The 25636-nt window shown below is 44.0% G+C and overlaps 1 protein-coding gene across 1 annotated transcript in view; it reads right to left on the reverse strand.

Moving 5' to 3' along the window:
* Window positions 1-25636, reverse strand: part of ITGA8 (integrin subunit alpha 8) — a 238366-nt gene that overhangs the window by 117195 nt on the left and 95535 nt on the right. Inside the window, exons 8-11 of the mRNA XM_089666320.1 lie at window positions 19138-19182; window positions 12271-12314; window positions 10444-10500; window positions 4884-4936 (exon numbers count right to left, since the gene is read on the reverse strand). Of these exons, the coding sequence (XP_089522446.1) occupies window positions 4884-4936; window positions 10444-10500; window positions 12271-12314; window positions 19138-19182 (199 nt within the window). The remainder of the gene's footprint in view (window positions 1-4883; window positions 4937-10443; window positions 10501-12270; window positions 12315-19137; window positions 19183-25636) is intronic.

The raw sequence follows: 25636 nt of genomic DNA on the forward strand, positions 1-25636 counted from the left end.
AGTTTCCCCACATTTATTAAGCTCTGAACAACTGCACTTGCAAAGTGCACAGTCTATTTGCCTTTAGTAAGTCAATCCTATAATATACATGTATAACTCTTTCTAAATAAGCCACAAAGTTCACGAATATGCATAAACTACACAAGGCATTAACCTCCCTGACTGCACAAGCAGCACTCAGAACAGATGGAATTTAACACAAGCATCTATAACAGAGATCATAAAAATCTATTCGTTATGAAGGGGAATGTGTATATGATGTGACATAAACATATGCATTGTGTAAATGTTTATCCTTTCCAATATAGTATAGAATTATGATAAACGGCTTCCCGCAGCCAACCAATCATCTACTATTCAGCCATGAAAATGATTAATACCTCGAAATGTATACACACACACATATGTTTACACATTTCCACAATAGAAGCGAAATTATACATTCCAAGTGATAATAATTTCTGCTGTAAAAAAAAGTTTCCAAGGTGTGCAAACTATGTTAAAGCAAAGGAGAATGTCACCAGCACACCGAGGATCACCAATATGGGTCCAAATGTTTTAATGAACGATCACATAATTACAGCACGGCAACGTTTCGGACTCTTGCAGGACCCCTTCATCAGGCATGTGACTTGCCTGATGAAGGGGTCCTGTGAGACCCTGAAACGTTGTCTTGCTGTAACTATGCGATCGTTCATTAAAACTTTTGGACCCATATTGGTGATCCTCGGTGTGCTGGTGACATTCTCCCTTGTTGATTCTGTTCGGTTCCAGCCGACAGTTGCAGCACCCGCTGACACACACAGCCATTTTTGACGCAGGAATGTGTGCGTTGGGATTGTACACTTGCAAACTATGTTAAAGGTCACAGGACTTGTCATTGCAACAGTACTGTAGGCTCTGCACTGTGTCATAGTGAATTCTGATTGGGGTATGCACTGTTTAGCGTGGTTGCCAACATTCCAAAAAAATCCAGTGGAAATTTTCATGTATCCAGACCCCTGTCAACTTGGAGGAGAGGCCAATGCTAAAATCATGAGACTAGACTGTAAAAATCAGCCCACAGACTGAATGAGAGAAAATCAAGCTATGTATGGTCAGCTTAAAGTGGTTCTAAAGGCTTGTATATCTCTTCTTTAAAATAATAAACACATCATACTTACTTGCTCTGTGCAGTGGTGTTGCACAGAGCAGCCCCGATCCTCCTCTTCTTGGGTTCCATGCCAGCGCTTCTGGTCCCTTCCAATTGCTGCTTGCCGTCAGACCTTTGGGGGCATTCATGTGTGCTCACTCCTGAGCCACCTCTGTGTGTTTATGGGACACAGATCGTGGCTCAGTCCCACCCCCTGCTCCCTCCTCACTGGCTGTGATTGACAGCAGCAGGAGCCAATGTCTCAGCCAATGATGAAGGAACGACTCAGGATAGCCTCTGCTCTCGTGCACATTGCAGGATCGAGATCAGGCTCAGGTAGGTATTAGGGGAGCTAAGGGGGATGCTTTCCACTGAAGGTTTTTTACTTTCATGCATAGAATGCATGAAGGTAAAAAACCTTCAGCATTTAGAACTATGTTAAAGTGATATTAAACCCTCAGCATTTAGGCACTTTTAGCAGCTGATTTAATCACTTACTGAGCATGCAACTTCTTTATCTTTTAATATTTGTCTATGTTCCAATTTAAGCTGGCGCCATGACAGCTGCCTAAGTCTTCGTGTTCAGGGTGGCTCCTTTCTCCTGCAGTGTCCTATGATGCCACCCTTGCATGCAGAGACTAGAGTTGTGTCTCCATACACTGTGTGCATCAATAGAAACACACAGCCCCATAGCCTAGGATGGGAAGGTACTCCCATGCTCTTCCCTCCTCCTTCCATCTACAAGCTAATAGACTGGCTCGGGACTGCACTGTCTACTGTTAATCCTTTCTTGTGAAGAACAGAAGTTAAGGGAAGCAGCACTTCGAGAATAGGAGCAAGCACACTGAAAAATGTAAGCTGCAAGTACTGGAGTAAGAATGTTAACAAATAGTTCACTGGGGAATGTTTAACTAGGCTCATTGTGTTAAGCTAGAAACGTTGAGGGTTTAATACTAGCTTAGGGTTTTTTTTATTAAAATAAAAAAGATCTATACTTGCCTGCTCTTTGCAAAAATATTTCACAGAACAGTTCCTTACCTCTTCTTCCGGAGTCCCCCACTGGTGCTGTACGCTCCTCCTTCCTCCAGATACCCCCTCAGGAAGCCATGTACTAAGAGGCCATTCATGTGGGTGTGCCCTCAAGCCACACCCCCCGCTCCCTCCTCAGAGGAGTTTGACTGACAGCAGCAGGAGTCCACGACTCTCCCCGCTGCCTGCGTCCCCTGCGAGAGCCAGGAAGTGGAGGAGCGGTGCAGCAGCCAGGACAGCGCTGGATCGGTGAGAGGAGCCAGGTAAGTGTTTAGCAATCTGATGCTCAACCTGTAGCCCAAGGGCCACATGCAGCCCTTTGGCTTATTTTTGTCTGACACTCAGGGCCCCTGCAGGCACTACTCTGTGTTTCCCTATTGGTCTGTTATATCAGTGATATCAAACAGTCGAACAGTCCCATGTAATGGGGTTTATTTACTACAGCTTGTTCACTCAGAATCTTGTGCACTTCTGCATGGAAACCAATCAGTTTGCAGGTTTTATTGCTAAAGTCTTATTGAACAAGCTGAGGTGAGAAGCTGATTGGCTACCATGCACAGGTGCATGAGATTCTGAGTGAACCAGCATTAGTATGTAAACCCCAGTGTGTCTCCAATATTTTATTGTTTCTTCAAGCATGCTCCCTGTCTCCAACAACTCTTCTATTATATGCACAGTCTCTAAAGGTCTCCTACAGCATGTCTGCAGTGTCTGACCATTTCTTGTATCATATCCACTGTCTCTGACCATATCTTGTATTATGTCTGAAGTCTCTGACCATCTCTTGTATCATGCCTATAGTCTCTGACCATTTCTTGTATCATATCCACCATCTCTGACTATCTCTTGTCTTATGTCTACAGTCTCTGACCATCTCTTGTATCATGCTCATAGTCTCTGACCATTTCTTGTATCGTATTCGCAATCTCTGACCATCTCTTGTATCATATCCACTGTCTCTAACCATCTCTTGTATTATGTCTGCAGTATCTGATCATCTCTTGTATCATATCCACGGTCTCACCCATTTCTTGTATCATTTCCGCAGTCTCTGACCATCTCTTGTATCATGCCCATAGTCTCTGACCATTTCTTGTATAATTTCCGCAGTCTCTGACCATCTCTTGTATCATGTTCCCAGACTCTGACCATCTCCTGTATCATATCTGCAGACTTTGACTATATCCCGTTGTGTGTCCGCTGTATCTGAGACTGAATAGTCACTGAATCTTATGTGTGGCCCCTTGGTGATATTGAGGGCTGCAATTGAGGCCCCCCCTCCCATATTAAGAAAGTTGGCCACCACTGATTTAGGGGCAGAGGGGGCTAGGACAGGTAGCGGATCTTTTTTTACCTTAAAGCGGAGTTCCACCTGAAAAAAAAAAATAAAAGTCAGTAGCTACAAAAACTGTAGCTGCTGACTTTTAAAATACAGCCACTTACCTGTCCCTCAGTCCAGCGGTGTCCTCACCACCACTGGTTTCACAGGCCATCTTCTCTCCCTGGCACCGGCATCTTCAGTGTGGGCACCCGGCTGGGGCAGTTTACGACATCACAGCCGGGGGCCCACTGCACATGCGTGAGAAGTGCTGTGCTTTGTGCATAGCCCTGTAGTCTTCTGGGACCTGTCACTTGTCCCAGAAGACTATGTGAAGGGGGAGGACAACTTCCGCTTCCGATCGCTTAGGCGGAAGTGAGAGCTGGTACCTGTCAAATTCGGGTACCTGTCCCCACCCCTGCTATTAAAAGGTGCTGATCCTTAATGGGGAGTGCGGGACAAATGCTTAAAGTGGAACTTACCCTTTTGGGTGGAGCTCCCTTTTAATGCAGAGGAAGCATTAAAGTGGTTGTAAACCCTTACATATACCCAGTGAAGTGACTGGCCTCAGGTGATACACAAAGATGAAACAAATCCTCCAACATAGGTTGTACCTGTCTATCTGCAGCCGTCTGTCCTCTACATCCATTCAAAGTGCAGAATGTACACAGGATTTTGCAGCTCTAAAAAGCAGGGGATGGAGACTTGAAGTTACCTGAGTGAGGAGAGCTCTGAGAGCTGATTGGACAAAAGAGACACACCCCCCTTCACAGGAACAGAGCTCAGGCTGCCAGTCATAGGCTGTGCCCTCCCCTATCACCATTCTTCTCTTGGTGTCAGGAAAAAACTCATCAGAGGTGTCTTCTACTTATAGCAGAGGAACAAGGCAGCAGATAGAATTGACAGTGCTCTGGATTGAGACAAGCACACATTATAGAGGGATATGCTTTGTTCATATTTCATGTCTGAGGTTTACAACCACTTTATGGAAAAAAAGTGACTTTAGAACCACTATAACTCCAGTTGGTACTTTTTTTGTGTTGTCCCAGGCTGCCAAGTGGACTAATTGTAAATACAGTCCTGCCTACAAAGCCTGTTTCTGGCCCGCCCTTGTCTGGAGCTTGCCTCTAATCTTTCCTATTGTTTACAAGCTCTCTGTACCCTACTCAGCTGACTTTTATTTAGGACCAAAGCATGCAGCAGATTACAATGCATAGCATGAAATCATAAGCGTTAAACAGAGTATTTATTTTTGAGGTAATGTAAAGGGATTTCAGACACGCTCCCCTCCCCAAGGGTAATCTTGAAAAGAAAAGCAGTAAAGTGGCAGAATTTAGTGAAAATGCCATTCTTCATGGTGGTAATTACGAATTACCCAAACACTGGGGGTTAGTGTTAACATACCCGTCACTGTTTACATCTGACACGGCAACTGTATATCCGAAGTAGGAAGCCATCTGGAGAGGGAAACACAGTGAAAGGATTGAACAATGCCTGCACCGGCTTTGTATAACTGTGAAAGTATTGGCATCCTGACATCAAACATCACTTTTATGGGGAAAGAATCCGTAAATATCCAATATCTAGTTGAACTCTTCAAACAGTGAGTTGAATCTTAACACGCATCATTTACAAGGGCCAAATCCTGAGACTTGACAAGATACAAAATGGAGGTGATTAGGTCAAGCTAATCCTGCCAGTGAATGTAATGAGAAATGGTTTTTATTGACAAAAACAATCCACTAAGACATATTTTTCATTGATTTTTTTAAAAGCACTTTTTGTTTTAGGCACTATTGTGATTGCTAAAGAAATCCTATCATATGAGAAATACAGTAGTTGCTGTTGCTGCATTCTGAAAATGCTAGCTGCTTGGCTGTTCAGTAACTTTAACCTCCTTGGCGGTATTCCCGAGTGTAGCTCGGGGTAACATTTCAGTACCAAAAGCGGTAACCCCGAGCTACACTAGGGAATACCTTGCGGCACTGCTCCGGCATGTGTTCTTCACTTACCTTACCCTGCGCTCCCACGATGTGTCCCCTGCAGCGTCCCTGGCCATCTCCTCCGGCCGAGGCCGGCATCCGGCTTCTGTGTCCTGTCTCTGTGACGTCGGGAGTACGGGCGCCGCCGGCGGCGGGAAATTTAAAAATTTTAAAAAATGTCATTTTTTTTTTTTTTTCATTTTACACAGTAAAACATTGCTGTTTCAACCTATTTCACATACATTTTGTCCCGAGTGCTTTGTCCTGTGCCCTGCCTGCATTTTGTCTGTTCTTTCTGCCTGGAAACTGAGAAATGTCCATGGCGTCCAAAAAGTGTCCCTTTAGGTCAAAAGCGGTTTAGATCAGCTAGAGAACAGCGATAGTAAATCAGAACCACTTACAGAATTGAGTGATAATGATTCGTGGGGGAAATTCGTCATCAGAAACTGAAAACGATTTTGCGACTGAGCTCAGCAATGTGCGAACTTGGCGCTCTATTTCACATTTCAGTGTTTTTGGTTTGATTATATTATTGAATTAAATTTTTTATTATTTTTATATTATTTTTATGATTATTTATTAAATTATAATTTATGATTTTGTGTTTCAAATTTTATCATACCCGGGATGTTGTCTAGACTCTTGTTCGGACAGATTTCAGTGAGTTTTTCCTAAAAATTACAGCCTACAATAAAAAAAATACATATTTCCATGCAAAAAAATGGTACCGCTTTCAGCACCAAAAATCTGAAATAATCATACCGCCAGGGAGGTTAAAGCCCAAATCCACTATTTATTACTATTTTAAAGCAGAACCTAACTGCATCTGAGTGCCTCTGAAAACACTATTTAATTCATTTTTAATATTCAAAGCAAACCCACCCATCCCTCCATGTCTCCAGGCTTTATTTTGTTAAGAAATCACTTTGAAAAACACCACCCCCAGCATTTCTAGTTGCAGCCATCTTGAGTAAGTGCAGAGGATTCATGTAGCATTTACTTCCTTTATTCCATCTGCCCTTAGCTCAGGAATGCAGGCAGGAGGACGTGCTTAGCTGAGAAAGCCCCTCCTCCCTTCCTCCAGATGAAAGAAAAAAATGCCTATGAAATCTGTAACAACCTGCTACCAGTCTTGATGCAGGATGTTAAAGCAGATAAAAGATGGCAGTGTCCTGCAGAACAGTGGCATTCACACGCTGTAGAGCAGCCCCACGGAACTTGTATGTTGAACCGCAGGACTTTGCTAAGGAACAGTGTAGTAAAGAACTACATTTCCCAAAGGAGCTGGTGTGTGGGCGGAGGCATATATCTATCTATCTATCTGGTATGGATCTTGGGGGGGACACCACACCATTTTGTATTCAATTTTGGCATGGGGCTTCCCCTCAAAACCCATACCAGACCTGAAGGGCTTGGTATGAATGGAGGGGGACCTCATATTATTTTTTAAATTATTTTTAATGCCCTTTCTATGTGAACTGACAACTGGACATGGGCCTGGGCAATAAGAGATAATAAGACCCCCTGTGTCTCCGCCTACAGTCAAGCCAAAGCAACACCCCACCTACATATTGCAGCTCCGCTGCCTTTCTATGCAGTGGAGCTCCAATATGTAAGTGGGGTGTTGCTTTGGCTTGACTGTAGGCGGAGACACAGGGGGTCTTATTATCTCTTATTGCCCAGGCCCATGTCTAGTTGTCAGTCCGCCTCTGAGCAGGGGGTGGGCTTTCAGAGAGGGGTCCAGAGACACAGGGAGCCTGAAAATAATTCAACTCCTAAGGGATTAGTGCTACAAGACTCCTGAGATGTATGAAACCAGGAAGCAACCGAAGACACATTAAAAAAAAAAGTTTAAAACAAGTATATACATAATATACCTCCCTCTTTATTTAGTTATGCTAGCAGCATAAGGATTAAAAATAAAAGGTGATTTTATTCTGCTTTAAAAAAAAACACTTTTTGTAAGCCCAGGGTGTGAGGGACACGTCCCCAGGTAGCATATCATCAGGCCACCCTGGACTCATGGGAAGATACTATTGAAAGCAGGGCTATGTAATTAAGGCAGGCCGTACACAGAGCAAATCAGTGGTTGCAGGAAAGACATTCCCTCCTTTCCCCTTCAACACAGACAATGTTGACAGAGGAATCCCTCCCACGGAGCCATTGTTTTCTACCAGCAGGAGGGCAGGGAAGCCTTCCCTGCCAGGAGAACACAGTGATTATTGTTAGCTGCTGTTTAACAGCAGCTAGCAATAATTGCATGTAAAATCTGGCAGGCTGGTTGTACCAGAATTGATCAATCACTTGGGTACATTCAGTCTGCCAGTCATGGTTCAAATCTCGACTGGTTCCTGCTGAACCGGCTGAGATTCAAAGCGTCTCTGGCCATCTTAAGTGATGCATCTCTCTGCAGCATTCAGGACCTGCCCACTGCCGAAGAAGCATGGAGAAGTGTTGGAGGACTTGTGACATCATTGATCTGACCCACAGACTGTATATATAGTATATATACAATATACCTCCCTATCTATTTAGTTATGCTAGCAGCAAAAGGATTAAAAATAAAGGAGATTGAGAGAGTTTTGTTCCACTTTAAAAAACAGGGTGTGAGGGACATGTCCCCAGGGAGCATATCATCAGGCCACCTTGGACTCATGGGAAGATGCTGTAGAGAGCAAGGCAGGCCATAGAAGGAGCGAACCAGTGGTTGCAGGAAAGAAATTCGCTCGATTCCGACATCAACACAGGCAGTGTTGACAGGGGAATTCCTCCCATGTAGCCATTGTGTTCTCCTGGCGGGAGACATACCAGGCTATAACAGCCTGTGGCAATAATTGCAAGCAAAATCCAACACTTGGGTATATTCAGCCTGTCCATACATGGTTTGAATCTTGGCCAATTCCTGCTGGACCAGCTGAGATTTGAACAGTCTATGGTTGGCCTAAGTGATACCGCTCTCTGCAGCATTCAGGACCTGCCCACTGCTGAAGAAGTATGAAGAAGAACAGGAGGACCTGTAACATCATGGGACAGACTTGCAGACTGCTTGAAAAATGGTATGTGTTAGGATTGTTTTTTAATTGTCTGCAGGGGCAAATCCTACCAGGGTTTGTGGGCAGAAAATGGAAGGAGGGAGGGGGTGCAGAAAAGGTGGATTTGGGCTTTAGGCCTCATGTACATTGGGCATTCTGCCCCAGTCCATGAGGCTGTGGCATTTATGTACGGGTGGAAGGTACAGGCGCACTATCCAGCTCCTTTGCCAACTACCTGTAAAAGTCTAAAAGAGGCTGACAGCTGTTGTGGCTGGACAAGCCTGGGCAGTGCATCGAGTGGTACTTATGTTTATTGCAGTATATGCCCAGGGCCGATCGCCTAGGATGCAAGCAGTCTGTATTCCAGACAATCTTCTCTAGATGCATACCCACTAAATACAAGTACCATCCTGTGAACTGCCCAGCCCCATCCAGTAGCAGCAGCTATCAGCCTACTAACGGGGCTGGACGGTGCACCTGTAATTTCCAGCTGCACCTAAATGCAAGAGCCGCATGCACCAAGGCTTAATGCCCATTGTGTATGAGGCTTTTAAGCTAAATGCAGGCAAACAGATAAAATACTTACAAGGTAACTGTTTTACCTGCCAAAGGATTTGAATTTCTGTCCATCAAGTTCTAAGATTTACACAGCTCTGCCAGACAGCACAACCCTGTCTGACAGAGGTACAGCTTTAATAGTTACTAACCTGGAATGAGAATAAAGACCAAGATGGCTGGAGAAAAGGCAGAAATTCATATCCACCTTTATAAACTGTATGCACGTTTGGAAGGACATTCAGTAAAGTATTGTGTTGAGTAGATGCAGTGTGGTGTAGCAGCAGAAAGCAAACAGAGTCCCGGACTACAGAAACAAATGTATTGCAAGCTTGTAGAACATTACAACAGCCCAGTGGGAAGGCTCTCCTGACCAGGGAACTTACAAGAGTTGGAGTGGAGAGTCAGCAGTGCGTAGGCCCGAGCTAGAGACAGCACCTGTCAAGGAGAATGGAATGCTCCATTGGCTGGTCCAACCCAAAGAAGAGCTTGCTGGAGTTGTAGACGTAGGCTCTATGCTTTCCCTACTCCAGAACCTCTCCCTACTGCTAGTGCTATCCCTGGCTGACGGGTAACCTGTTCCTACACTAGCCACTTGCAAAGCACGCATGAAAGCCCATGGGACTTAAAAAGACTCCGCGTGACCCAAGATGGCTGCCAGGGTCACTTGAATCCAGCGTAGCCAACCAGATCGCTGCTCCAGAGGACCGAGGGGATCATTGAGAAATCCAGTTTCTCTTGACTTCCCCCTCCACCTGCACTACCATTCTAGAGGAGTGCCACCAGAAAGTAAACTGCACCTGCCTACACATCAGCAACTATAATTTTCAGAATTTACAGGCCACTTGTACATTTCTCTATACATAAGGGCTGGATTTCTTTTGTGCTTGGAGCTACAAGGTCTCATTCACTAAGCTACAGGATGTATTTCTTGCCAGTTCAAAGAGAGGGAAAAATAACAGTCACATTACTGAGTACAATGATTGCTATGAAGAATGGCATATGCATTACATCTCAGTAGATCGAGCCTTGTGCACAACTAAATAAGATAATACCAAGGACTTTATTGTACAGGTGAAATAACAGCATGGAAAGGCAACGCTTCCACACAAACATCATGGCTACATAAAATTAATTTGGATGTGAAGGACTAAGTTGGTTATACTAAGCTGCATATATTCTTTTTTCTTATTGTCATGGATGGAAACTGAAGTTATTCTTCTTTATATGATTTGTATTGAATATATTTTACTATATTTCAATAAAAATGTAATGTTTTTAAAAAATTAATTTGGATGTGTGATGAATCTTTACATATAGTCATTACTCTTAATTAAAATACAATTAAATAAAAAACTAATTATAAACACCTACACATATATGTTGCAATATTACCTGTTCACCTGTGAAATTGTAAATGTAGATCATCTGGGTAGGGTCAATAATGGAGACCTAGAAAAATAGATCAGGTTGATGTGGAGATATAAAGATGCAACTGTAATGAATAGTAGATGGCAGCCAAAGTCAATGCAGATTGCATTGTAATTTAGGTGTTATTAAAGAGAGCAAAATTAGAGCTGTAAATTACAGCACTAAGTCAAAAATCAGACATGGCTAACGGATCAGCCCACACAAAATTGTTACTTTCCTTTTTGGTAGAAGATGGAGAGTTAAACCAACCCCTTGAGTCTTATATCTCTCAGGCATTAGTGAGATAGCTGAAAAAATGAGGAAGGGTTGTAACAGCGCAAACACTGCAAAGTCCTGGGAAATGGTAGTATGGGTGATGGTGGTATTAGTGGCTACTGTATGAAGAGCGTAGGATTCCGTGTGGCACTGAGGGCAAGGCTTCCAAATAAGCTGTAGCAACTTCTGTAGATGAGAAAAAGGAGAGAAGCGCCTCTAAGTGCAATAAGTCTTTTAATTCAAGTCTAAATGTAGAAACACTCACATGTGTGAAGTAATCATAAGCATAAAAACCGTGGTTAACAATAGTTAACGGTGGGGTGGTAACCCGGGTGAAGAGCCGTCATCTCTCTGCGATGTGGGGAGGTCAGCTCTCGGCTGGAACAGCGTGGTGGCTGGAGGGGGAACAGTGGTGAGGCCAGCCTTCATGCACGTCCTCCCTCAAAGCCGGATGGAACGCACGCTGGAACGTAGCGGCGGCGTGGCCGTGATGACGTCAGATCCCAGGGTGCACTGCGACGCGTTTCGGAGCATGCACTGGCCGTGGAAGGCGGAAGTGCACTCCTTTTTCAAGCAGCTACTTGAAAAAGGAGTGCACTTCCGCCTTCCACGGCCAGTGCATGCTCCGAAACGCGTCGCAGTGCACCCTGGGATCTGACGTCATCACGGCCACGCCGCCGCTACGTTCCAGCGTGCGTTCCATCCGGCTTTGAGGGAGGACGTGCATGAAGGCTGGCCTCACCACTGTTCCCCCTCCAGCCACCACGCTGTTCCAGCCGAGAGCTGACCTCCCCACATCGCAGAGAGATGACGGCTCTTCACCCGGGTTACCACCCCACCGTTAACTATTGTTAACCACGGTTTTTATGCTTATGATTACTTCACACATGTGAGTGTTTCTACATTTAGACTTGAATTAAAAGACTTATTGCACTTAGAGGCGCTTCTCTCCTTTTTCTCATTAGTGAGATAGCTGTGCTGAGTTCCCAGGTTTGCACGCTTTTAGTGGTCACGATGACGGTTTCCCCAATGCCTTGATGCATTTTATATTATAAAGAATGTTGGCTGCAACAGGGTTGGACTGACAACTCATGGGGTCCCCGGGCAATAGGGGATCATGGGGCCCCTGTGTCCTTGCCCAAACTCAAAAAAGCCTATGAAAAAGGTACTAGGGGCATCTCATGGGGCCCCCTACTGACCTCGGGCCCTCGGGCAGTGCCGAGTTTCCAAATGGTCAGTCCGCCCCTGGGGTGGAAACACCCAAAACATTCAGATGAACAGGACAGTCAAGAATTATAGCAGAGAAAGCTCATTGTTCAAGACATAAAGGTCAGGGGTTGACTTTGCTCACCAAACTCCACCAATTGCTATCAGTTTTAGATGACCCTTAGAAGCACAAAAATACTAATCATAGCTCATGGCACACCTTTGTGATTAAACCAGCATGATGATGTAAAGCTAACCACATCAAGCCAAGCATGATGTACACAGAGGCTGAACATCACACAAAGAAAAACCTATATTAAAAATACATACATATCCAAAATTTTGATCTCCTCTTGGTACTCCAGCCACCAGCTCTGTCAAGAAAATAAAAAAAAATACGTTAAGAGTGTCTACCCTTGCTTTGCCTATGATACCTAGCCAGATGCCAATTTTTATCAATTTTTGTCTGGATACCCCTGGGAGTACAGCTGCGCAGGAGAGTGGGTAGTGGATCCAGTCACTGGCTCCCACCTGCAGAACGAGAAGTGAGTGGGAGCTAAAGGGCAAGGTTTGAATGCCTGGAAGGTTAGTCTTTGTTAGGGGTGCTCTGGCTGCCTGCTATGGCCACACATGAGGCTACACATGTTGAATCGGTTACTTATATTGATGTTGTCCTACCCAGGGGCGGACTGACAACTCATGGGGCCCCCGGGCAATAGGGGATCATGGGGCCCTTGTGTCCTTGCCCAAACTCAAAAAAGCCTATGAAAAAGGTACCAGGGGCATCTCATGGGGCCCCCTACTGACCCTGGGCCCTCGGGCAGTGCCCGAGTTTCCAAATGGTCAGTCCGCCCCTGGTCCTACCATTGAATATTAAGGCCAAATTAAGGATGTAAATATTTTTAATAGCTGCTAAACATCTATCCTGCTCTTAGGCCCACATCTAAATGAGTAGATACCTCCTCCCAAACACCTATTCCTTTCTCCCTCCTTTACAGGAATGAGCCTCCAGACTATGCCAAAAATTTTGTTCTCACCAATAACTCACATGTCTAACATACTGTAATTCCTACGTGCTACCGTGGGATCTTTATGGATGTTGCGACCTTTTGCTATTCATAAGTCACTTGACAAATATTTTGAGTTTAGACGTGGATGTTTTATGTACTGCTTTGTTTGTCATATTTGGAACTTGTAACATGTTTTAATTCCTTTAATAAAGTATTGCTGGAACAAAAAAAAAAAACATCTATCCTGTAGTTAGACCACTTGGAAAAGCAACAGTTGTTACATTCAAAAAGAATTAGAAGACCAGTCTTAACTAAGATTAGGGCTTTTGTAGAGCTTTAAAAAAAAAGAAGCCCCCAAAATAAAACTGTTTGGGTAATAAAATCAGGCACTAATTGTAAACTAATGCAATTAAAGATCAATTCCAGTCAAAAGATTTATTTTTTTTAGTTTTTGTTTTCCACAGAGCATGGAAGAATTAGATCCCATGTCAGGGTTTTTTCAATCTATTTCCTTATTTATTTCAGGTACTTATATAGCATTGTCAATTTACGCAGCGCTTTACATATATGTATATTGTACATTCACATCAGTCCCTAACCCACAAGGGGCGCACAATCTAAGGTCCCTAACTCACATTCATACATAGGCAGACTAGGGCTAATTTAGACAGGAGCCAATTTACCTACCAGCATGTCTTTGAAGTGTGGGAGGAAACTAGAGTACCCGGAGGAAACCCACGCAGGTACAGGGAGAACATGCAAACTCCAGGCAGGTGGTGCCATGGCTGGGATTTGAATCAACGACCCTAGTACTGCCAAGTGGAAGTGCTAACCATTTAGCCACTGTGCTGTCCATTGAGAATAGTTCTCACTTTCTGTCTCGTTGACACTCAGGGCATTGCTGTAAGTTGGACTCCCTGGAGTTCACGTTTCATATATTACTTTGGGAATTCATTAGGAAAACAGTGTCACTGCCAACGACCACTACTGAAGTCGCCAAAGGAATATATGAATAATGTGGTCTAGAGAGAAGAAACAGGAAGGTAAGTCCACAACAATGGACAGTGTCACTAGACCAGGAGTGAAGGGAAAGCTCCTGAATGTGTGGGCAGGGCCTACCGCACCCATGCTCTAGAGGTACTTTTGTCCAAAGGTGCGCTCACCAATGCCATACCACGTGGGGACTGCGGTCATGGCCAAAGTCTAACATTAAGGAAGCTCCTCGGCTCAGAGATGAGCTTTCACTGCGTGTGGTAATGAAGCTGAGTTTTTCTGTTACGTGATGTCCTATAGCCCTACAAATGGTGACTTCTGCTTGTTGCATTTGGAGTGGCGGGCTGAGCCACGTTACCTCCACCAGCCAGTGTACCTCCATTACCTCACTTCCAGTAACAGAATGAGATCCCACTAGACACATAGCGCAGATCTCATGCATGTCCTATGTTAACCCTTCCTCTTCTGTACTATACAGTTAGGCCTTTGTAAGGCTAGTCTGCTCCCAGTTGCTATTGGAGATGGATCACTAGGGAGGGGGCCCAAGCAGAGACCTCTATCACTACCAGAGGACACCTCATCTTACCCAGGTACCATGCCTATGACTGGTTGCCTTGTGTCTTGAATGTGTACTCAGTTACCCTTAGCAACTACCTTGTTCTTCTTTAGTTTCCTGAGCTGACACTGTAGCGTGATGTACTTCATACCCCTCTAGTGCTTTACAGAGTCAGGTTCTTTTGAATATGCCAGAACCAATATGCACCCCTTCAAGTAACTTCAGACCAGGCTCAGGAAACAGCTAACATAACTTTTACTGTCAGAGCACCTCCTAGAGTCCAGATTGGCAAAGTCCATTCCTAGTGATGCTCTGGTACCCTTGGTGGCAGTGGTGGACCACAGAATGCAGCAGTTCCTCCCTTGCATCTTGGCAGGAAACAGGCAGCAGAAAGAGTGCTCCCTGGGCCTCAGACTTCCCCCAATTTATACAACAGGTGGGCCAGCTGAAGCCCAAAAAGTCCACAACCTAGACCAGCAATGGGCAAACTACGGCCCGGCGGACCTTTTAATTCGGCCCGCGGAGCTAGGCTCCCGCTAGGCTCCTCTCACAGTCCGCCCTGAAGACCGGTGTAGCATGAAAATCTGTCTCCTATGAGGATCTGTCCCCCTCAACGTATCTGTGCATGTGCCGGAGATCGCCGATCGGCTGCTAATGCCTGAAACTGGCACATGCGCAGATACGTCGAGGGGGACAGATCCTCATAGGAGACAGATTTTCATGCTACACTGGAACTGCGCGGGAACACGGCGAGAGGAACGCGCGGAGCAAAGGTAAGTGAATTGACACAGGGGGGACTTAATATGGGGGATGAATTAATATGGGGAATGAATTACTATATGGGGGATGAATTACTATATGGGGGATGAATTGCTATATGGGGGATGAATTAATATATGGGGGATGAATTACTATATGGAGGATGAATTACTATATGGGGGATGAATTACTATATGGGGGATGAATTACTATGGGGGATGAATTACTATATGGGGGATGAATTACTATGGGGGATGAATTACTATATGGGGGATGAATTACTATGGGGGATGAATTACTATATGGGGGATTAATTACTATGCTTACTATGGGAGAATATTACTATACTTACTATGGATGACACATACACATCATTCATCTACTCTTGGTCCGGCCCCCGGGTCCAATATATGAACCCATTGCGGCCCTCAAGTCAAAAAGTTTGCCCACCCCTGACGTAGACAGTATCTAAGCTTTCACCATTCTATCTAAAAAATACAATTTTAGCTGGAATATCATCTAAATGTTATCTATGTGTGATAAATTCCATGTATTTGCATAGTATGTAATTATATATGTTTCTGGAGGTAGTAATTTGTGCTTATTATTTACTTTGGTTCTTCCTCTGGAGGAACCAAATACAAACAAATGCAAAATCCATGCATACAGTGTCCTTGGCAGAAACTGAATCCAGCACCATAGTGCTGCAAGGCAGCCACAATGCTGAGTAAATTAAAGTGGTCAGTGGTAGATGCTAGCAGGCATTCATGGAATTGTGCTGAAAAGATAATTTCAATATCCGTAAGAAAAAAAATAGATCCTCAATTGTTACTAAAGCACAACTGACGTCAAACTGCGTCAAGAACAAAATGAAAGATGAGACCTATATAAAGATGCATTTACTGCTAAAGGTATGAACTTTAACATATGTAATAGTTCTTACTTGTTTCCTTATGTCATCAGCACCAGAAACTTCATAGCATGGCAAGATCTAGACCTGTGATCTGACAAGCCCAAAGCCAAGACCTCATAGGGGAGGGTGGTTTAAAGGAAGTTTATATCCAAAACACACTCCATCATTGTGATTCCTCCTTCAGGAACAGCTTGTAATATGGTGGAAGTGGCAGTAGTCAGCCTTTCATCTAGCTAGACTGGCTATAATGTACAATGTACAGAAAGATCCTTCTAACAGATGGTTCCTGTTAGGCTAATTCAGACTCATGAGCTTCAACAGGGAGCCAAGACCCTGAACAAAGAATAGCCAACTTAGCATGGAGAACAGAAGGTAGCTACCTGTGGCCACGGGGGAGGACATATTTCCACTGCAGACATATAGGGACCCTCAGCAACCATAGGGCCAATATTTTTTTGCCAAGGGACAAGAACTATTTAGCCTACTATTGCTACCAATAAAGATACATAAAGGATTACCAAAATGTTACTCTTTCCTAGTAAATTGAAGTCATATGTAAATAAACAAATGAAGAAAAAAAAAGTCAAATCAAACAAGTCAAAACCAAAAACCTTATACATCCTATAAAATTATTAAAAATATTAACAGGACAGTGATGAAAGAACAATAGTAATATTCATATGATAGCATGAGATTTGTACAATCATAAGGTTTTCTTTTAATTGGCACATACAGGACTGTCCACACAGACACATCAGCTCTGAAAAGTCTCAGACCCATAACATTATGCCATTGTGTGGTCTTATAATCAACGGCACAGCCTGATAAAGTTTTAACACTAATATACACTCACCGGACACTTTATTAGATACACCTGCTCAATTGCTTGATAACACAAATTGCTAATCAGCCAATCAAATGGCAGCAACTCAATGTATTCAGGTATCTAGACGTGGTGAAAATGACTTGCTGACGTTCGGACCGAGCATCAGAATGGGGAAGAAAGGGGATTTAAGTGACTTTGAATGTCGCATGGTTGTTGGTGCCAGACAGGCTGGTCTAAGTATTTCAAAAACTGCTGATCTACTAGGATTCATGCACAACCATCTCTAGGGTTTACAGAGAATGTCCGCAAAATAGAAAATATCCAGTGAGTGGCAGTTGTGTGTATGAAAATGCCTTGTTGAGGTCAGAGGTCCGAGAATAATAGGCAGACTGGTTCAAGATTATAGAAAGGTAACAGTAACTTAACAGTAAATGCGTCAGTCATTTCCAAGTGTCCTTTTCACATGTGGAACTCATGCACCTTTTCAGACCATGGACCATTGTTGGTCATGATATGCCTGTTTACATTTGTCGTTTGTGAGTATACATCTATTTTTTACGATTAAAGTTTTTTATTGTGGTAATGTGGAAGACTTGTGCGTCCCTTTTCTTTTTTTATTTTCTAGTGCTATATTTGGCTACCCCAGAGTTCTACGCAGTATTGCCATATTGGTTCGAATGCTAAGGTCTATGAAGATTTTTCCACATATGCCATATCCGGTCCTTTGAGTGCAGGAGATTTTTCATTTTTTTCTTCTTGATAACAGTAACTTATGTCAATATGGACCAACATCTCTGAGGAATGTTTCCAACACCTTGATGAATCTATGCCAAGAAGAATTAGGGCAGTTCTGAAGGCAAAAGGGGGTCCAACCTGGTACTAGCAAGGTGTACCTAATAAAGTGGCCGGTGAGTATACGCTGAAAACTACTTTATATTCTAAGATATGTCATATTGTGACACTTAATATGTACAAAGTTCATAGGGGGAGTTTTCTCAATATTTATGCCTTTATTGGACAGCCTCAGAATACTATAAGCACATTGAAGACTGTATGCATTCACCAGAGCACACAGGGGTTTATTTACGCTGGTTCGCTCAGAATCTGGTGCAGCTGTGCATAGTAGCCAATCAGCTTCTAACTTCAGCTTGTTCAATTAGGCTTTAGCAATAAAACCTGGAAGCTGATTGGTTTCTCTACAGAAGTGCACGAGATTCTGAGTGAACCAGCTTTAGTAAATAAACCCCACAGTTTATAAGTGAAGCAGCCACAATGGTTATGTCTTTATTGGATTGCAATTTTCAGGACTTTATGTAGATATTTAAAGTGGAACTTAGATCACTTCAGGCTGGCCCCTTTTGCAAGTATAGCTATGTAAATCATTAAAAATAAGTGCCTATACTGTTTTAGCCATTTGCCACCTGGTTACAGTACATTTACAGCGGGAAAGCAGCAAAAAAACCAAACAAACAAAAAAAAACAAAAAACAGAAAACTAAAAAAATGTATTTTGGCTAGACACTTTAAATACAAGTCATTAAAGGGGGACTGCGGTTTCCCCCCCCAAAAATTAAAAGTCAGCAGCTGCAAGTACCGTAGTTGCTGATGTTTAATATAAGGACACTTACCTGTCCAGGGATCCAGTGGTGTCCTCACCCAAGCCAACTTTTCAATTGGATCCAAGTGCAGGCGCTGACATCTTAGGTAAGGGATACCGGCAGTGAAGCCTTCTGGCTTCACAGCCGGATTCCTACTGCGCATGCATGAGTGGCGCTGTGCGTTGTGAATGATCTTGCAGTTTTCCGGGACCTGTGATGTGTCCTAGAAGGCTGCGGGGGGGAAGGACCACCACGGTGATCTGACCAGGAGTGGGAGCGAGTACCTGTCAAAACTAGGTACCCACTCTACCAAAGTGCCAATTTGTGGCAGTGGACGGGGCAGGAGGAGGAAAAGTGGATCTTTTCCCTTTTGATTGAAGGTGTAATAACATATATATATGTGTATGCTTCTGATAACTCATATTTTAATATTTAATAAGCTGGCAGTTGAGAAGCGAGATACAGAACTCTGAATGAGTGCAATCTGAGTGATTACAGGAATTATTAGACACGCAGGTCTGTGGTCTGAAGTTCATGCATTACCTTGTTCAGAATCATCGGTAAATTCTCCCACAGCCACCGAGTACCCTGTACAGAAAGACATTAGCATCAGAGACAATCAATTCAGAAGACGTGTTTATAGAGCATCTCATGAAAAAACGGATGGCGCCAAGGAAGCTAATGGCTGAGCCATACTTATGTGTGCACCAGCCATGCACATTATATATTTTATATGTAGTACCATAGGACACTACGACAGTACCAGCATCACAGAAAGCACCCATTTCCGCTGCGGTTTTAAAAATGCATGTGGTGCTCCCTCGGGTCGAAACGGTTTGTATGCTGGGCCAGCGAAAACCACAAAGCATTTATTTTCTGTTAACCAGAGGGAAAAAACTTCAGACGGCATTTTGCTAAACTGTAAACCCACAGAAATGTAGAGATACAATCTGTACTGTCAGTTACAATGGTACAGACATCTCCTTGATGTTTCTTTGCTTTCTGTTCTCTTATAAAACCAGTGGAGTGGATATGGAACCTTAAAGCTGAACTCTTGCCAAAATGGTTTTTTGGGTTTTAGGCGCCGTTCACACCAATGCGTTTTTTTTACTGCTTTTTGCAGGAACGCACTACAGTCCACAGCCCTGCCTCGCTGCAGTTCAAAGCAAAAAAGATCCCCCTCCCCATCCTGTTCAACAACAGCCCGGCACTGCGTGTAATGGGATTTTAGGGACAAGCAGTAGGTGACATATCGCCCGCACAGATGTGAACCTAGCCTAAATGAGCCCCGTGTAAGTGAGTGTGTAATCAGCAGCACTAATTATTCATATTTATGTCAGCAGTGGCCAACAGAGTACATTAGTGCCATACACATGTACACATTATCACAAATATTTCCATGTACTGAATGCTCCGTACGCAGGTCATTGAATGCAATGTTTTCATTTTTTGGCTTAGGCAGCTTTATACGGAGGACCCTTATGAACCAGTGTTCACAATACAATATCGATGTGTTCAGATCCGTATACGTTACAGAGTACTGTACACCAGTGTACATGGGCCACACAATACAATATTGATGTGTTCAGATCCGTATGCCTTACAGAGTACTGTACACCAGTGTGCATGGGCCCACACAATACAATATCGGTGTTCAGATCCGTATACATTACAGAGTACTGTACACCAGTGTGCATGGGCCCACACAATACAATATCGGTGTTCAGATCCGTATACATTACAGAGTACTGTACACCAGTGTACATGGGCCCACACAATACAATATCGATGCGTTCAGATCCGTATACATTACAGAGTACTGTACACCAGTGTACATGGGCCCACACAATACAATATCGATGCGTTCAGATCCGTATACGTTACAGAGTACTGTACACCAGTGTACATGGGCCCACACAATACAATATCGATGCGTTCAGATCCGTATACATTACAGAGTACTGTACACCAGTGTACATGGGCCCACACAATACAATATTGATGTGTTCAGATCCGTATGCCTTACAGAGTACTGTACACCAGTGTGCATGGGCCCACACAATACAATATCGGTGTTCAGATCCGTATACATTACAGAGTACTGTACACCAGTGTGCATGGGCCCACACAATACAATATCGATGCGTTCAGATCCGTATACATTACAGAGTACTGTACACCAGTGTACATGGGCCCACACAATACAATATTGATGTGTTCAGATCCGTATGCCTTACAGAGTACTGTACACCAGTGTGCATGGGCCCACACAATACAATATTGATGTGTTCAGATCCGTATACGTTACAGAGTACTGTACACCAGTGTACATGGGCCCACACAATACAATATCGGTGTTCAGATCCGTATACGTTACAGAGTACTGTACACCAGTGTACATGGGCCCACACAATACAATATCCATGCGTTCAGATCCGTATACGTTAGAGTACTGTACACCAGTGTACATGGGCCCACACAATACAATATCGATGCGTTCAGATCCGTATACGTTACAGAGTACTGTACACCCAGGGACGGACTGACCATTTGGAAACTTGGGCACTGCCCGAGGCCCCGGGGTCGATAGGGGGCCCCATGAGATGCCCCTGGTACCTTTTTCATAGGCTTTTTTGAGTTTGGGCAAGGACACAGGGGCCCCATGATCCCCTATTGCCCGGGGGCCCCATGAGTTGTCAGTCCGCCCCGGTGTACACCAGTGTTCATGGGCCCACAGAATACAATATCGATGCGTTCAGATCCGTATACAGTATAGATCTGAGCGCAGAGTACTGTACGCCCGTGTGCATGAGGCCTACTAATAATTTTTCTGCATCTCTATAATATAATCTTTGTACAGGCCGATTAAAAGCATCAAAGCTCTTTTTCCAATTACACGGCAGCGCCTGGTTCCAATTAGTTGTATGACAGTGTAGTATGGATGGCCCTTGTCACAGCAGGCCTCACATTACGCCCTAACCGCTCCAAATCTCAGAGATTTAAACCGAACGTGACTGAAATCTAGGAAGCCGTAGGTTTTAATTTACCTCACCAGTAAGCGACTATTTACATATCGAATTATCCTCCATCCTGTGTGAGCGTTCAGGAGGAGACACTCAGAGCAATGTTCTGTCAGATAAAACGGCCAATATCGACGCGGAGGACCAGGAACTCCTGATTGCAGCAGTGAGGCCAAGTAAACACATCCCGCAATGGTACACATTACAGCAGACACTAAATGGATGAAGGGAAGGGACTGTTTATTGTAATACAGAGAGCTGTCCCGGAGTCTCAGGATTATGTACGTGCGTCAGTATCAGTTCACACACAGCACCATTGATGGCTGTCAAGGGGCAAGATGGGCCACAGCAGCGGATAGGAAGATAATTATCTGCCCAGTACATTCAGTTTCAGCTTGTGAAAATAGCAGTTGTTTCCAAATAAGGCCTCATGCACACTATAGGTCCTTTCAAACGGGCGTTCCAAATGTCTGTTTTTCATCTGTCCGTTTACGGATGAAAAACAGACACCCATGTATTTCTATGGACTAGCGGATGTAAACGGATGATCATCCGTTTACATCCATTAATGTCCTCATCTGTTAACATCCGTTTTTTTAAATGGAACAAAAACCCTATTTTTCTTACATAAAGAAAAATGGAACAGATGAAAACGGATGTAACATGGATGAAAACGGATATAAAAATGGATGTAACATGGATGAAAACAGTTATAAAATGAATGTAGCATGGATGAAAACGGATGTAACATGGGTAAAAACGGATGTAACATGGATGAAAACGGCTATAAAATGGATGTATCATGGATGCAAACACATGAAAACGGATGTAACATGGATGAAAACGGATGTAAAACGGATGTAACATGGATGAAAACAGTTATAAAATGGATGTAGCATGGATGAAAACAGATAAAAACGGATGTAACATGGGTAAAAACGGATGTAACATGGATGAAAACGGTTATAAAATGGATGTATCATGGATGCAAACAGATGAAAACGGATGTAACATGGATGAAAACGGATGTAACATGGATGATAACGGATGTAACATGGATGAAAAACAGATGTAACATGGATGAAAACAGATAAAAAAAACTGATGAAAACTGATCCATTTTGTTTTTTAAAAACATGACTGAACTGATTAAAAAAAACAGAATGCCCACGTGAAAGGACCCTAAAGCGAAGTTCACACTAGTGCAGTGCAATTTTGATCTGATTTTCAATATGATTTTCTATTGCAGCTGCAGTGCGACTTGGTATGTTTTGAAATGCGAGTTTCCTACCTGCTGAATCATCGTTTACCTCTGGGATGAAACACTGTTTGTTAAGTTGCTGGCACCCACTGACGTCCCGATGAACCATTTCACACCAGGCCCATGTTAGAATTGCGCAGGAATGCACTGTGCGTTCCTGCGCAATTCACATGCAGCTTTGTGCAGTACAATTTCAAGTCTGTTAATTTTTTAATGGGCTCAAACTCAAACATTTTAAAGTGCACTGTAAACGGATTGCATGGTACTTTTGCGGGCAGGCGTTGGCAAATGCGTTGCGTTTGTGACCTGTGTTTGGGGTATCATTAACATTTTATTGACACTCACTGCAGATTGCAAAAGCAGAGCATTTTGCATGCGGGTTGAATTGCGCAGGAACACACTGATTCTAGTGCAGGCATGGTGTGAATGGGCACTAAGTCATCCCTGCTATCAGCGGGGAATGTACACAGAAGAGCCCTTCGGGTCTGGTATGGATATTGAACAGGATCCAATGCCAAAAAAAATGGTCCCCCCCCCCCGAACCATACCAGGCCCCCCCAAAGCACCTTGTCCCTATGTTGATAAGGACAAGGGCCACTTCCCTACAACCCTGGCCTGGAGTTGTGGGGGTGCAGGTTGGGTGACATCAGAAACTGGAAGCCCCCTTTAACATGCTGATAGCTGGGATGAGTATCTGATTGTTGGGACGCTGGCAAGTGCCGGCTCCTAACAACCAACACAAATCGCACAGAAAAACAGATCATAAAATGCATGTAGATGCAATCTTATCGCATGTCCATTGAAGTCTATGGAGCACAAAATTGCACTGCATCACGCCAAAGTAGCACAGGACCCTTCCCCAAAGTTGCATCACAGCTGCGTTTCTTTGATGTGAACAATCATTATTGCAAGCAATGTTATCTCCTTTGTCATGCGATGCAACTCGCATCTGAAATCGCATCAATGTGAACCAGGTCTAGGCATTCAGGCTATATATACAATTGCGAACAGGCCTGACACATGTGACAACCCTAGTGGGGGTTCCCAGCGATTAGCTGTAGGAGGCAGCCGCATTAAAAGCAATGGAGGCTGCTGGCACCCGCAGATAATCGCAGCCCCTTGCATGTTATTATTCATAAAGCGATCACCAGTGAGTGAATAGCGTGGATGCCTTAACATATCAACTTCAGGGACAACATGTTTACTAATGTCTAATGTACCCAATGACTTTGAGATGGCATTTTAATTACTATCAGTGTTCTTCCCCTAATCTGTCAGTCATAAAGTTATGGATGATCAGTGTAAACTGAGCATAGTTTATACTGCGTCAAGCTAGACCAATGTTACTATACAAAAATAACCGTACCTGAAATTTACATATAAATCATTTTTATCCCCCGTCCTGACCAGGCCATTTTTTGCGTTACAGCGCTATGTTATTTTAACTGACAATTGTGCAGGCATGCAACGCTCCACCCAAATGAAATTGACGTATTTTTCCCCACACTAATAGAGCTTTCTTTCGGTGGTAATCGATCGCCTGTGCATTATTTAACCCCTTTGCGCCAGTGCCTCCCGGCCCTTTAAGGGTTTCAGAAGCCAGGAGGCGGGGCGGGGTTTAGGGTCATGTGACCAGCATGACACGCCATCACGGCGGTCATATGATCGGGAAAGGTCCCGATCGAAAGAGGAGATCGGGACCTTTCCGTGAGTACCGGACATGTGTGCTGGGAGCGCGCAGGGCACACGCTCTCAGCACACGTCTTTTTTTAATAGAACGCAAATGTGCTGCCACTCGCCAACGCCGGAAGGCCACACATTTGCGTTCAGGCGGCGTGAAGAGGTTAATTTTTGCGCTATAAGAAAAAAAAAGACCACCAATTTTGAGAAAAAAAAACAATATTTTGGACTTTTTGCTATTAAACATGTCTATTAAACAAATTTTAATTATAAAAAATCAATTTTCGGCATAACTTTAGGCCAAAATGAACATGTCTTTGCTAAAAAGAATCCCAATTAGCGTAAATTAAATTGGGGGCGATATGCGACTTATAGAGGGACTACTGGACTGCGGTGGGCATTCTGACACTGGGGGGAATTGACCTCCCCAGTGACACCAATACAGTGATCAGTGCTAACAAAAAGCCCTGACACTGTACTAATGGCAATGGGCAGGAAAGGGTTAACATCACTTCACTGCAAGCACACTGCTTTGTATGGCTCTGCTATGCAAAGCCATGCATAGCAGTGTGCAGGAGGAGACTGACAACTCATGGGGCCCCCGGGCAATAACGGATTATGGGGCCCCTGTGTCCCTGCCCAAACTAAAAAAAGCCTATGAAAAAGGCACCAGGGGCATCTCATGGGGCCCCCTACTGACCCCGGGCCCTCGGGCAGTGCCCGATTTTCCAAATGGTCAGTCCGCCCCTGGAAGGAGCTGACACTGCAGAGAACTGTATTATATACTTACAGTTCTCTCCCTCCGTCTGTAATGCTCCTCGATCACCGGGTGCCAGCGAGTAATCACCGGCCGGAACCCAGTGATTGCCAGCCGAGGCCGCAAATAGGGCGTGCGCGCCCCTACCCGGAATTGCAAAATCATGCATATATACACTCATGATTTTGCGCACCCCTGCCACCTTGTAGCAGTATATCTGCTATAGGGCGGAGGGAAAGCGATTTTAATGCAATTATCTTTTGTGTTTTCTCTGTTAATAAACAGTCAGATGCTTCTCTGCAGGAGATTATGTGGGACACGGAAC

This window comes from Staurois parvus, unplaced genomic scaffold (assembly GCF_062004578.1).
Source record: "Staurois parvus isolate SC_StPar_1 unplaced genomic scaffold, SC_StPar_1.0 ptg000051l, whole genome shotgun sequence".
Taxonomy (NCBI): Eukaryota; Metazoa; Chordata; class Amphibia; order Anura; family Ranidae; genus Staurois; species Staurois parvus.